The 14,264-nt window shown below is 34.8% G+C and overlaps 1 protein-coding gene across 1 annotated transcript in view; it reads left to right on the top strand.

Annotated features, from left to right (window-relative positions):
• THOC2 (THO complex 2) overlaps nucleotides 1-14,264 on the top strand; it is a 40,119-nt gene that overhangs the window by 16,097 nt on the left and 9,758 nt on the right. Inside the window, exons 13-27 of the mRNA XM_009997228.1 lie at nucleotides 1,573-1,614; nucleotides 2,364-2,494; nucleotides 2,582-2,683; nucleotides 3,888-3,972; nucleotides 4,962-5,055; nucleotides 5,485-5,565; nucleotides 5,842-5,938; nucleotides 7,733-7,850; nucleotides 8,605-8,784; nucleotides 9,277-9,441; nucleotides 10,086-10,361; nucleotides 10,784-10,925; nucleotides 12,238-12,395; nucleotides 13,451-13,579; nucleotides 14,065-14,196. Of these exons, the coding sequence (XP_009995530.1) occupies nucleotides 1,573-1,614; nucleotides 2,364-2,494; nucleotides 2,582-2,683; nucleotides 3,888-3,972; nucleotides 4,962-5,055; nucleotides 5,485-5,565; nucleotides 5,842-5,938; nucleotides 7,733-7,850; nucleotides 8,605-8,784; nucleotides 9,277-9,441; nucleotides 10,086-10,361; nucleotides 10,784-10,925; nucleotides 12,238-12,395; nucleotides 13,451-13,579; nucleotides 14,065-14,196 (1,932 nt within the window). The remainder of the gene's footprint in view (nucleotides 1-1,572; nucleotides 1,615-2,363; nucleotides 2,495-2,581; nucleotides 2,684-3,887; nucleotides 3,973-4,961; nucleotides 5,056-5,484; nucleotides 5,566-5,841; nucleotides 5,939-7,732; nucleotides 7,851-8,604; nucleotides 8,785-9,276; nucleotides 9,442-10,085; nucleotides 10,362-10,783; nucleotides 10,926-12,237; nucleotides 12,396-13,450; nucleotides 13,580-14,064; nucleotides 14,197-14,264) is intronic.

The raw sequence follows: 14,264 nt of genomic DNA, 5'->3' as shown, positions 1-14,264 counted from the left end.
GGGATGTTGCATTATTTTAATTAGCAGATTGTCCCCAGGTTCTGTCAGTTAAAATGCTGCTATTCTTGAACTTGCCTCTGTGACAAATCTCTTCATGTCCCTAAGGATGAGTTCAGTGCAGAGATCTGAAGCACCCTACAAAGCCTTAAATTGCCAACTTCAGAAATTACGTGGCCTCTTGATATTTGTTATTGTTTTTTGACCATATCTTGGTCATGTGTGTGTTGAAAGATTGGGAGTATGACCTGTTTTAAAAGGCTGCAAGCTGAATTGATATTCTGAACTTCCTCAAAATACATATGTATTAAGTAGCTTAGATGGAGGCTAGTGATTTGCTACTTTTCTGGCAACTGCTATTTCATCAGCAGTTTTTTAATTGATTTTTTTTTTTTAGTCAGAATGTTTTTAAATGTTCTTAAATAGCAGCTCAGAGAAACTTGGGAATTCATAGTTTTGGAAATAATTTTTAAAATTACAAAAAACTAACAACACCCACACCCAACTTAAAAAATCACTTTTTTCCCCAAGCCTTTCATTTCAACTTACAACTGCAAGATGAAGAGGTTTGTTGATCTAAATGGTACTGGAGGAAAGATTTTCAGATTTATAACTTCTTTTCCTTAAAGAAGGCCATCAGCAGGCTATTAGGACTATTTTTAAATTGTGTTCAAGGATTGTGAGAAAGCCCTTGTTTCTTTGTGTATTCCCGCAGTAGAATAGAGGTTGCTTGGTTACCGGAGTCTCATGCAGTTTTACTGTAAATATATGAATATAATAGTTGAATGTGTTTCTGACAAGAATGAGCAACATTTTAGCTATTTGCTCTAGGTTGGAACTGTGAAGAAATTCTTCAGTGGCAGAGTGGTTAAGGTAACATAGGGAAAGTTATTTTTAATGCACTGTTGCCATCAGCATGTTCTAGTTATGAAACTACATGTAACACACAGTAGAAATACTTATAACTGGAGGTGATTTGACTCTGAGTTAACCCATACAATAGCTTAAAAGATAGAGTACTAACATTGCATTGCAGCTTTCATGCTCAAGTGTACCTTAAAATAATTGTGCACTTACTGGTGTGATAGCTTACTATGCTTTTCATGGTGAGTGGGACAAACAGAGAAAAATACAATAATTTAGTAATGAAGACTAAAAGCATAAGAGGGTATTGTTGTCTGAGAAAGACAGGAAAAATAATCAATGGCTGTAGATAACTGGGTTGGAAATCCTGGGGTTTTTTTACATTGAAGGTGAATGCTTAGGGTGTTGTTTTAGGTCTCCCCAGTAAAGAAAATTTGGTGTTTCATATATAATAGTAAATTTCCTCGTTATTTTAGTTATTACCTCTTTTTGAATGAAAGTGTACAAAGCACTTCTGTATGTAAGTAATGCATTTGATCTGTGCATTTGAGTTGATGTTAAAAATATTTTAATGCTGATAGATCTGGAAAATTAAATATATACTAGGCTTGTGGCCCTTCAGGCTTATGCTTTTGCTGAAGTAGCCTTGTTCTGAAAATTTTAACTGTTATGTTAATTATACTACAATTAACATGATGGTTGTTGTTACAGTTTCAGTCTGATGGCAGCAAACAAGAAGATAAAGAGAAAATGGTGAGTTTATTTTGGACGAAGATGTTTTTATTCAAGATTGTAATCGAGACCAAATGTTTGATAACTTTACAATGATCCTTTCTCTGTAGAGTTTTATACTTTAACTAATGTACATTTTAGCCTTGTCTTGATTTTTATAAACAAACTTGAGCCAGTCACAGGTGGAGGTTTTTTATATTCCTGCCCTTTTTTTTTTCATTCTCTCCTGCAAATGCAATACTGTTGTTTTAGCCCAGTGCGTTCTTCTACTTACTTGCTCAGAATCAGCTGCAGTACCTCCTGCTATTTACTTTATACATACAGTTTTCATAGTGGCACCTTTTAAGAGTGTACTGGGGAAAAGCATAGAGAAAAGGAGAATTTAGAAGTAGAGTGAGTCCTTAATAGTACAATGGCTAATTTTTCTTCACCGGCTAATGATTCTTTCTAAATTTTCTAATTTATTGAATTACTAAGATTACTCAAAATGAAACCCAAATGTCCTGTTGAGATCTGACTTACAAAAACAAGCAAGTTGTTTTGTTTTTTTTACCAGCAAGGAAGTTTTCAATATGAAGTTTGTGCTGTTTTTATTATAAGTAATTTTTTTATTTATTCTGTTTTTGTTTAGAAAGTCTTAATCTTGTGGCAAACTTGTGTTTTATCAGTCTACTAAGATGTGCAATTTGTGCATATCTGCATGGTGTGCACAGCATTACTTCTGATGTACTACTTTAATGGTTACCATGAGTTTTTTGTCTTTATCTCAGGAGATCCTGTTTAGCTGTTTGTTGAGTATTACAGATCAAGTCTTGCTTCCATCTCTTTCTTTGATGGACTGCAATGCATGCATGTCTGAAGAATTATGGGGAATGTTCAAAACTTTTCCATACCAGTACAGGTGAGCAGGATAAATTGTTTCTGTCCATTGAAAGTGGTCTCTTGAATTGTCAGTACTAAAAATGGTTTTCCTTTATAATCCTTCAAGGTACCGACTTTATGGACAATGGAAGAATGAAACATACAATAGTCATCCACTTCTAGTGAAAGTTAAAGCTCAAACCATAGACAGAGCCAAATACATCATGAAGTAAGTTGCCTAATTAGGTCATTATCAACTGTGACACAACGTGTTGCATTCACCAGCTGAAGACAAAAATTCACAACATTCATTTTCTAATGATTTAGTAATTTCACTGCTAATCATTGTTCATGAAGTATTTAATGGACTGTGATGAAATACTGTGAAATAAGTCAGGATGCAGGCAAATTTGTCACCAACAAGGGTATTTCATTTGTGAAAAATGTCCCAGTAAATTATTTAAAACTTTTTCAATGGGTATGCTGTTGTTTTATAAATTGCTTTGTTTATGAAAATGTCAGAGTGTAACGTATTTTCTCTAGGCATAAAGACTCTTTAATCCAAAGAGTCTCAAAAATCTTGTCACAGGTTTGAAAGTAGGGCAGCAAGTTGAAGTGAATGGAATTACTCATTCTCATCTTCAAGTTGGGCTCACAGCCCTTTCAGATTTACCTCTGACATAGTTGTCAGAGATTTGGGTTCTCCATTTGTTGTTGCGAACAGCAAATGCTGTGGTGTTACAGTGTGGGTAATTAGAACCTTTCTGCATAGGCAAATCAGAATAATTGTTACTGGGTAAAGGACTTCAGATTTGCAGCTGTGAAAGCTGGAAACAATTATTTTGCTTCTAACTTGCTGCATAGACCATAAAACTTTACATCCCTTCTCTTATACAGTGCATTTCAACTGTGCAGATGAGCCACAGTGCTGTCAGCTGTTGCACTGGCTGTGTATACAATTTACTTCAGTGTATTGACTTCAGGTTTTATGTTAAGCTCATATCTTCAGCATGGAATGCTGTGGAACTGTAACACAATGACATGAATATGGTTTTTGCAGTGAATAGAATGCAGTAAATGCAAAATGGCTGATCTGTGACTAGATTAAATTTCCAGGAGAGATTAATGTCACATGCTGGTTTTATATGTGTTATAGGTCCCACTGACGATTTCAAATGCAAACTGCTCAAAGTCAAAACTAGAATATTGTCCATAGTAATATAAGGACAACTGGTTTGTTTGTACTCTTTGCATGTTTACAAATTTCAGATTCTCAGAGATGTAATATCTCTATGCTTAGGTTTCTTAGAAACTCAGCTGCTAGTGAGAATTTTGATCTCTGACTAATAAGGTGTTTCTTCACTGGAATGAGCCTGTTATTTTTAGTATTCTTATAGCTTGTCTGTTGCAATAAGGTATGTTCTCTTTTACAGGCGTTTAACTAAGGAAAATGTGAAGCCCTCTGGAAGACAAATTGGGAAGCTCAGCCACAGCAATCCTACAATTTTGTTTGATTATGTATGTAGTGATATTTAATATTATTTCATCCTAGCAATAGATATTAAAGCATAGAAAATGACCTGCTGTCTTAAAGAGAAGGCAGTTCTGGTTGAATTATTTTTTACTTTTGAAGCAAATCTTAAAATACAGTAATTTGCTAGTAGTGCACAATTCCAAGATACTTAATATGACAACAGCTCTTGAATAAACACAGCTCCACAGAAAATTACATCCACTTTTTTATTAAAGTATTTAATTTGAGATAGCTGAGGTAGGTATCAGAGGTACAGGGATGTATTGACGCAGGTTATGCAGAATGTAAATTCAAGTTAGGTTGATCTGGGCTGTTTTGTGTGTGATGAAGAAAAAAACTTAAAGCTTGAAATTGAAATAGGCCTGCAAAGTTGGGGATAGTTTTAATGGGGGATGTTACGAAATGGAGAGGTGTAAAAGTGTGTTGATGGACTTGCACCTTATTCACAGATGTGACTTGTGATTTTTTGATCTACTATTTTTTAGATTTTACTTGAAGAAATTAATGCTGCAATACACGTGTGCATCATGTACCAAAGAGAACATTCTAAAATTTTACTAATACATTATGCTTGTATTGTTTCATGACTTAGGTTAATTTTTTAATAGTCTTTTATTGTAAGTAGGAACAGAAACACTTATTGCTAAAGTTTAGGATTAAGAAATCTTAGGGAAAAAAAAAGTGAAATGTTTTCGATTTTATTTTCTGGTAATTGAAAAATAATTATGCAAAGTTTGGTTTATGTGTTAAGAGGTACTTTGGTACTTTACTGATATCTCCAAGGTTCTAGATAAATTATTGATAAATGAGATTACCGATTACCTTGGAAGTGTTTTAGGATCTTCTGAAAAATTAAATCACAGGATTGTTTGTCTATGTTTTGAAGACTATCAGTCCTAAATGTTTTTTGTTTATTAGGTAAAAGATAATGAATAGTGTTCCTGTTGAGCTGAATGTCTTTTGTAACTTTCAGATTTTATCACAAATACAAAAATACGATAACTTAATAACTCCAGTTGTTGATTCACTGAAATACCTCACTTCGCTGAACTACGATGTCTTGGCATGTATCCTTTTATGTAAATCAATACATCCAGTTATTGATAACGTTGCAGTTGTAGCCAGATTAAATTTGCTGTCTGTGAGTAAGTATTATTTTCTATTGTTTTCTTACTGTTTTTTGCTAGAAATTTTATTGAAGTTTGCAAGTACCTTTGCACTCTTCATGGGTTACAGAACCCTCTCTGTTATTTCACCCTATGGAAATTATACCTTATTTTTAAGGTTTGGGTTTTGTTTTTTTTTTACTCTTTCACTGTTCTTGAAGGCGTATTTATCCTGTAAACAGTGAGGTAAATACTGATTTTTAAGATACCATTACTTTAATAATTTTATTTTTTTTATACTGTAACTATGTTAGTGTATCTGCTCTATCACGCTTGCTACACTTGCATGTCACAAATCAAAGAAAAATACTCTCTTTAACTCCACTGAAGACTGTATCATTGAAGCTCTGGCAAACCCTGAGAAGGAGAGAATGAAGCATGATGACACTACAATCTCAAGCTGGCTGCAGAGTTAGTACTCATTTATTTATTATATTAATATTTAAAATACTTCACCTTCCCTATGATCTATCATGCTGTTGATCATTATGATTAATATTTCACTTGGATCTGCCAGGTAATTTTTTAAACAAAACAGAGCTGGCAAGTTTAATCAATAGGAAAACCTTTTTTATTTTGTATGTCAAAAATACATATATTGCTAACATTCCACATGTACTTCATTTATGCTTATTAAATGGTCAGTAGCTCATGAGGTGCAGTCACAGCTGTTTCTCTTTGCTTTAGGTCTGGCTAGCTTTTGTGGTGCAGTTTTCCGAAAATACCCAATTGAGCTTGCTGGTCTACTTCAGTATGTAGCCAACCAACTGAAAGCTGGGAAAAGGCAAGTCTTGCACATCTGATCTTTATAAACTCAATTTTAATAATGTGTTATTTGGGTGTTTGATTATACATGGTTGCTCAAAGTAGTGGTTACTCTAGTAGTGGTAAAACTCCGTAATACCAGAAAGGTGAAGGAATTTAAATAGGAGAAATAATATCCTCTTTTCTACATTATTTTTCCTCTAATTTTATAGCTGTGACATATGTTGATTTTTCATCTGTAACTTATTTTAATACAATTTTGTTAACAACTGACCAGACAGAAAAATTCCCCTCTGATCTGTAATATTGTCGTGGAAATTATTGTACGTTATTTAAAAAATAAGTATCTGTGACATAAAAGGGTGTGATATGTTACAGTTTTAGTTTTCTTTTTCTCATAATGTTTTGTCTGCAGGGATGGCTCTTTAATATTTTAGTATTATTTTAGACTCTGGCTCTTTATATTTTAATGTTATTGTAAACACTTTTTCCAATGTATTTCATGGCAGTGGATTTGCTTTTTGATACATCAATATTAATTGTAACTTAAAAAATTCTAAACACAATCTTCCTTCTCCTCTTGTCCTTCCATCATCATCACTTGATTATTATTATTGTTTCATTTATTTATTTTACTGTAATCTGCTAATTTTGCCACATAGATGAGTATCAGCTTTTTTCTATTATGAATCCCCATTTGCTTACTAAAAGACAGCTTACCAGCAGAGGTAATGCAGCATGGGTTTTTAGGGTATTTATGTTGAGAAATACAGTTTTTTCCCTTCCCTGCAATACAGACACTCAGTCTCATGTACTCCCCTGTCCCAAATTTATTTTGTATTTTGATGATGGTACAGTCACATTGAGCTACAGAGGAAGGGTAAGTAATGTTTCTTATCTTTCCCCAGAACTAAGTATTAAGACTTGAAACATTTTGAAAAAAGAAAAATAATTTAATATTCAGTTAGTATTTGAGATCATAGAAATTAAATGGATTTACTACTTTGACCAGTTCCACAGGACTGGAGTATTCAAGTATTTGAACTGGAGCATATGCTCATATTTTGTAGTTCCTAGTTAGAAAGCATTTATGGTTGCAAAAGCAAACAAAAATACAAAAAAACAAATTATTATAATAGGAAGCTTTGTTTTCAAGGCCATGCATCAGCACTTTTTCTAAGTAGGTTACTGGAAAATACTGCTGGTTTGAATGATCATGAGACAATACAACAAAAACTACTGCTGTTGAGGAAAAGTCATTGCCCTTGTGGAATTTGGAGCAGGAAGTAATGTCTAGTCTCTGGATGTAGTGTTTTTTATATTCTGTGTTTTCAGTAAAAAAATGTTTTTCCATGTTCCCAGTAGCCTTTCCAGACAAATTTTGCCAGTAAAATTCAAAGAATCCATACTACTCTAAAAATTTTAAATGAAATTTAAAACATTCCATCTTCATGGAGTAACTGTATTGATACAGTATGAAGCATGTAAAACAAAGGGAACAGTAAGCCTTTTTGATTAATTTGTTGATACTTTAAAGTTAACAGCACCACACATTATTATTATTTTCAAAACAAATTCATTTGTTCTGAAGGGGTTCTGGAGCAACTGTTGAATGCTTGCATTGCTTTTAAGCACTAACAAAAAGAAACCCTTGTGTGCTCGGCATACTAGTTTCTTCTTTAAAAAAGAATTAAAATGTTATTTGTTTCAATGTGGATCATAGAGTTGCTTTGTATGGTGTATCAAATGTCATAGCTTCCATTTCTTAAACAAGTTTTCTTGTTTTTACTCCACTTTTCTGTTTTTTGTGCAGCTTTGATTTGCTTATTTTAAAAGAGGTAGTACAGAAAATGGCAGGAATAGAAATTACAGAAGAAATGACAATGGAACAATTGGAAGCCATGACTGGTGGAGAACAACTAAAAGCTGAGGTGTGTTTGTGTTAAATTTAATTAATAGTAGCTGTTGCTTATTAATGATGGTTCTAAGGACTCTTGATTCATGGACAATGGCGGCATAGTTGAGAAAGGTGTTACCTCTCTCATCAGAGACCTTCCCACTCCATTGTGCCATGTGGAAGGGCAGCTAAGGCAATGTATCCATAAGCCTTAATTGTGCTTCGCAGCATCTCATTAATGAAAGCAGCCTTCATTATCCAGTGCTGTGTGCCAGACCTGTGAGTTACAGCAGCCAGGGAAGCTTGTATGTCCTGCTATTTTAGCCCTGCTCTGGGAGTAGCAACTCCCTGAGTAGAGTAACATCTTAAACCGTTTTAGCAGCTACAACTGTTGCAGCCTTGGTGTCAAAGGCCCAGTTGAGCCTGACCTCAACGCAGCTCTCTAGGGAGCTGAGTAGCTGTCATAAGAACTAAAATTTGAAATTCCTGAATTGAACAGAGACTTTGAGCAGATCACAGCAGACCTAGGTCTTAAATGAAGTGTCATGATGCCTGAGCAGAAATGTCACTCCTTGCTTACTGTGTAAAAGACTAATAGTATGCAAGGATACTTTATTTCTGATTCTACTGTACATACCTTGAAGTAAAGGATCCAGAGAGAGTTTTATTGACAGACAAGAAAATGTATTGATGTTAATTCATCAGTATTCCTGCAGTCAGAAGCACAGATATTTTTCGTTTGTGATACACTATTGCCAGACTTGGACAACTTTTTCTGTACTGTGCAGGGTGGATACTTTGGCCAAATCAGGAATACAAAAAAGTCTTCACAGAGATTAAAAGATGCATTATTGGACCATGATCTTGCCCTTCCGCTGTGCCTGCTTATGGCTCAACAGAGAAATGGTGTGATCTTTCAAGAGGGAGGGGAAAAACATCTGAAGCTGGTGGGAAAACTGTATGATCAGGCAAGTAAAACACTTTAAGAACCCCTCGTTTTCTTTGGTAACTTCTAGCCTATCAGCACAATAAATGCAAATTTATAAGAATTTTCAAAATCAGTTGAAATACATGGATGTATTAAATTTGTTACATGTTATATAGTGACTTGTGAGTGAAAGACTAAAACACCCTTTGTCATAAAAGATTAAGTTCTTATTTCTGAAGTCAGCTATAACGATTCTCTGATCTTGGTTTGATAGAGGAAGTTTTTTTAGGCAGTAAGAACTAATTTAATTTTGTTCTTGTAGAACAGGGTGCTCTTACAATTCTGCTGGCTTTTGTAGGGCACTTTTTTTTTTGTTAGCATCTCTTCCTCCATCAGAAAATTCCTCCATACTATGTGTTGATAACTTTTTTTAAAAAAATGAAAGGAAAGAAAAAAGCTTTCATATTCTCCCTAACTTTTCTTTTGAACAAAATAATACTATTTGCTAACTTTTAGTATCTTTCACATACAGTGCCACGACACCCTGGTACAATTTGGTGGATTTTTAGCATCCAATCTAAGCACAGAGGATTACATTAAGCGAGTGCCTTCTATTGATGTTCTCTGCAATGAGTTTCACACACCTCATGATGCTGCATTTTTCCTCTCAAGGCCCATGTATGCACACCATATTTCAGTAAGTAGAACTCTTCTGTTTGCTTGCTGTTAATGCTGCTATATTACAGTATGTGAGTTAGCTTCCTGCTAAAGCTTAAGTTTGCTAAACAAAACTTGCAGAAACTGTATGAATAGAGGTAGAAAGAGAAGCTGTGGGCTGAAACATGTTAAGTGGCAGCTTTCACACAACTTAAAAGCCATAGCTAATGAATTAGTCTCTTCTGATGATCTGGGTGGCCAGTAGGACTTTTCTCCCTCACTGTTCCTCCAGATGTTTGTCTGCAGGTGGATTTTTGCTGTGGAGGAAAATGTTGCAGCTGCCAAAAGGTGTGCTGTCTTGGGAGGTGTCAGAAATAAAATTTGGTCCCACATGTAAAATGCTAACGAATGAGAACAGTTTTTACTTGGTGTAATATAATGTGTTATGGTAACAACAGGTAGCAGCATCAGTGAAGAGAGATGATAAATCCATCTAATGTGTATGAACGCTAAAACTTCTGCACGATATTCTTCATTGCTTTATGTGCATAAATGAAATTTCACTTGTGTAAATGTTTCTTACATAGAAAAAATTTGGAAATAAGTTAAATTATATTGTAAAAGTTAAATTACATTGTGTACAAAGATTACAAATTTTTCATTCTTTTATTTTTTAATCCACAGTCAAAGTATGATGAACTAAAAAAAGCTGAGAAGGGAAATAAACAGCAGCACAAAGTTCACAAATACATTACATCGTGTGAGCTGGTGATGGCTCCAGTTCATGATGCTGTGATTTCTCTGCACCTTCCCAAGGTTTGGGATGACATCAGTCCTCAGTTTTATGCTACATTCTGGTCTTTGACAATGTATGACCTTGCTGTCCCACATAGTAGCTATGACAGAGAAGTCAATAAACTGAAAGTCCAGATGAAAGCCATAGATGACAATCAGGAAATGGTATGTTTATATAATTTTATGGTATAGTTTAAACTTTCTAACCTTGAAAGATGCTTTTCTTTGCTGATATCTTATTTAAAGATTGTTTAGATCTGAGAGGTTTTGTCACCTTACTGATTTGTCACATTCACATAACTTAGATTGACTGTTCCTTATAATGTCCACATTGAAAAGTACCAGTGACTTCACTAAGTGAAAATTAAGAAAGCAGTGTTTGACACCTGTATCTTTGGTTTAGTTGTTCATTTTTGTCTTAACTGTAGTCGGCCAGTGTTCATTATATCAGTTGATTACTAGAGCATGGCATTATTTATTGAAATAGAAAGCTCTTCAAGTATTACTTAGCAGTATTGGGAATTTATGCTAACACTTGCTAGAGATAGAGCAAATAATATTAAGTGAGTTGCATTGACATCTTACAGCCTCCAAATAAAAAGAAAAAAGAAAAAGAACGTTGCACAGCTCTGCAGGACAAGCTTCTTGAGGAGGAGAAGAAGCAGTTGGAGCATGTGCAGAGAGTTCTACAGAGACTGAAACTAGAGAAGGATAACTGGCTTCTGGCAAGTAAGTGTGTGTAGGGGAAATAGTCTGGATGTTTTTGTAGTCATCACTGTCCCCAGAACTAAAAGATCAGGTTGTACTAATAATCTTAATGTTGATTTAAAAATTAGATCTCATTATATGTTGAGATCTGTTAGCAAGGTAAATTTTAATTAGTGTCATGTGTCTTGCTTCAAATGCCAAGTAGTTGGTTTTCAGTTGTTTGTTTCTTGCTCTGTCAAGACCTCTTAAATATTGCAGCAATTTAGAAAATAAATAAGAGTGACTAATTCAGTGGGAATTTGTAATTGAAAGAAGATTTGCACTTATTTACTGCAGTTCAAATGCTACTAAGTTAGGATAATTGCTACATTGCAAGAGTTAAGCATGTGAACTCAGTGAGTGGTTTGAATTAACTTGGAGTCCTGTGATTAAGACTAATATGCCAGTATTTGGATGGTAATGACAGCCTAACAGCACCACAAAGTGAAGCAGCATACAGATGTTTCATATGGCAGATATGTGGGAGGCAGAACAAACTTCCTTCTCTGACAGAGCCTTTGTAATGTTTCATATTGATTGTGAACTCTACTAGAACGGTTAATCTGAAATGTTTTTCTCTGGTCAGTTTACTTCTCTAGAAGGACTTTCAGTTTGTAACTGGAAATAGTGGTTTGTCTGTCCCAAGGAGCCTAGCATAATCCAGTGGAAAAGCATTTTATTGTCCAACTCATGTAAGACACATCCAGCTGATTTAATGAAGAAACATTGACAGTTAAATCAAGAAAAGTTATTCTCTATAAGTATTTAACCTACTGGTACAGACAGCTGAATCAGCTACATGAAATCACTGGTAGAAAAATTACTACCTGAAGCTTGATCTAGAGCTGATAAATTTTTCTGCTTAAGGAAGCACCCAAAAGCTTATAGAAGGTTTTGTGTAGTTATGGTGTGCATTTAAACATATACTATTAATAATACAATAATTTATGGGGTTCAGGGAATAGCTTATTGTTGGCTCTCGAGTTCTTAGGCTTCAGCTGCAAGAAGTTTCCTAGCATTGTGTCCAAAGACAAACTTAACTTTTTTCAGCAGTTTCCCTATTGAAATAAATTATCTGTAATTGTGCTCCTACCCCTCGCCCCCTCCATTCTGAAACTCCTAAGCTTATTTGGACTTTTTCTGAGCAGTGCCAAAGATATGTCTGGCATACAAGCACCCTAATGTACAATGGCAAGAATATGGATGTGTGATACTGAACTTGGGAAGAGAGTAGTTGGATGTTAACCCATTAATCTTATTTCCTCCTTTTCTCTCTCAACTTTTGTTTTTGAAGAGTCTACCAAAAATGAGACTATCACAAAATTTTTACAGTTATGTATATTTCCTCGATGCATATTTTCGGCGATCGATGCAGTTTATTGTGCTCACTTTGTAGAACTGGTGCATCAGCAGAAAACACCCAACTTCTCCACACTTCTCTGCTATGACAGAGTAAGTAGCTAGAACTGTGTGTGTATGTACTTGATTGCTATTATAAGAATGCAAAACTAATACCCGTCTTGCCCCACAAAAGAGGTAAAAAATTTCTACAGCCTCATTTGACCCCCTTCACTCCCCCTCACCCCCATTTTAGCTGTGTGTGCCCTACTGCTGTAATATCACCTTGCTTAGACTTGCCCTCTGCAAGCAGCATCCTTAGAACTCTTCTCACCCTGGTGAGCAGTGCTGCAGATAGCAGAGTGATCAGGGAAAACAGGGCAGTTGGAGGTGTTTGTCCAGGCTGTTCTCATTCTTTGGATAGCCATTCTTTTTCTCCTGTGGTGAAAAAAAGGTGGAGAATGTAGATGGAAGAATCTTGCAGGATGCATTCAGCTCCAGCAGTACCAGCTGACTGTACTATTCTGGGATATCAAAACCATTCTGGCATTTACTGCAATAATAAGTAAAATTATCAAGGTAATGAGTGGTTGGTACAGTTATAACAGTTTGAGCCATGTTTAAAAGGATGTGTGTGGAGTTGTATTGTAAACAATTACGGTGAAAATTGTTTGCATATGAACATTCAGTTAGAGTTGTCTGATTTCTTTTGAGATGAGACATTTCAAGCAGGTATTTGCTTTGATTTTATGGGTGCAAAAGAGCATTCTTACTCAAATACTCAGTCCATGTTCTGGGTGACAGAAACAGACAACTGCATGACCCCTCTCTGATGAACCTAGGCAGGCCAAGAAAAAATCCCTTTGCATGGTTAGGTGTTTACCTTTATCTGCTCAAATAGCTTATTAATTTGAAAACAAAATTGTTTTATACCAGTGAAGACACACTTTAAACTATGCAAAACCATGTGTTAGCTACAGATAAAGGCTTAGTTTCCGGGCTAAGTGTGAAGGACCAGCAATTGGGTAATAAAGTCTTGAAAAGAGAGTAGTTTACAAGGTGTCTTCTCTATATTTAGAAATCAGCTTAGCAGTGGTTTAGATGAGATAAATTTGAAAATCTTGTAATTTGGTAACGTCATTGTAACTTTTTATTGCTGCTATTCACAGGTTTTCTCTGATATTATATATACAGTTGCAAGTTGCACTGAAAATGAAGCTAGTAGATATGGCAGGTTTTTATGCTGTATGCTGGAAACTGTGACTAGATGGCACAGTGACAGAGTCATATATGAAAAGGTATGTGATGTTATTAAAACATGTTTGCTCACAAGAATATATAATGGCCACTTGTGTAATTCAGCCAATAAACATGAATTTAGTGAAATCTTTAGATGTAAAAACATGTGATTGAATTTTTTTGATGGGGTAATCTTAGAATTGAGTTTCAACAATTCATGTAGTTTTAATAGAAAATGTTGTACAGTGTCAGAAATACAGTGGCTTACAGTTCTGATTTCCTCATAGCTTGTCTTTAAGATAACTTAAGAAGCATATGGAAACTCATTTCCTTATAAAAGGTAGTTAAATTGCATATATTCTTTTCTTTCACCCACAGCTGAGATATCAACATAAATAAACTTAAAAAAAAAATAATCTATTTGTGTAAGTTTGTGTGATCACATCTCAGTCTTTAGCAGAATCAGTGAAAAAATGCTTCAGTTATGTATTAACTTTTGTAGAATTTCTTCCCCAAAAATATTTTTACTTTTATGCACATTTAGGAATGTGGCAACTATCCAGGCTTCCTAACTATATTACGAGCAACTGGATTTGATGGTGGAAATAAAGCTGATCAATTGGACTATGAGAATTTTAGACACGTGGTACACAAGTGGCACTATAAATTAACTAAGGTAAGTAAAGATGCTGAAAAAACTTAAGTTTTTTTAAACTTTAATTAAAAAAAAATCAACTTCATTTG

This window comes from Chaetura pelagica, unplaced genomic scaffold, assembly GCF_000747805.2.
Source record: "Chaetura pelagica isolate M959 unplaced genomic scaffold, ChaPel_1.0 scaffold344, whole genome shotgun sequence".
In the NCBI taxonomy this organism is placed as follows: Eukaryota; Metazoa; Chordata; class Aves; order Apodiformes; family Apodidae; genus Chaetura; species Chaetura pelagica.
Note: the sequence above shows the minus strand (reverse complement) of the source record. Positions and strands in the feature narration are given on the sequence as shown.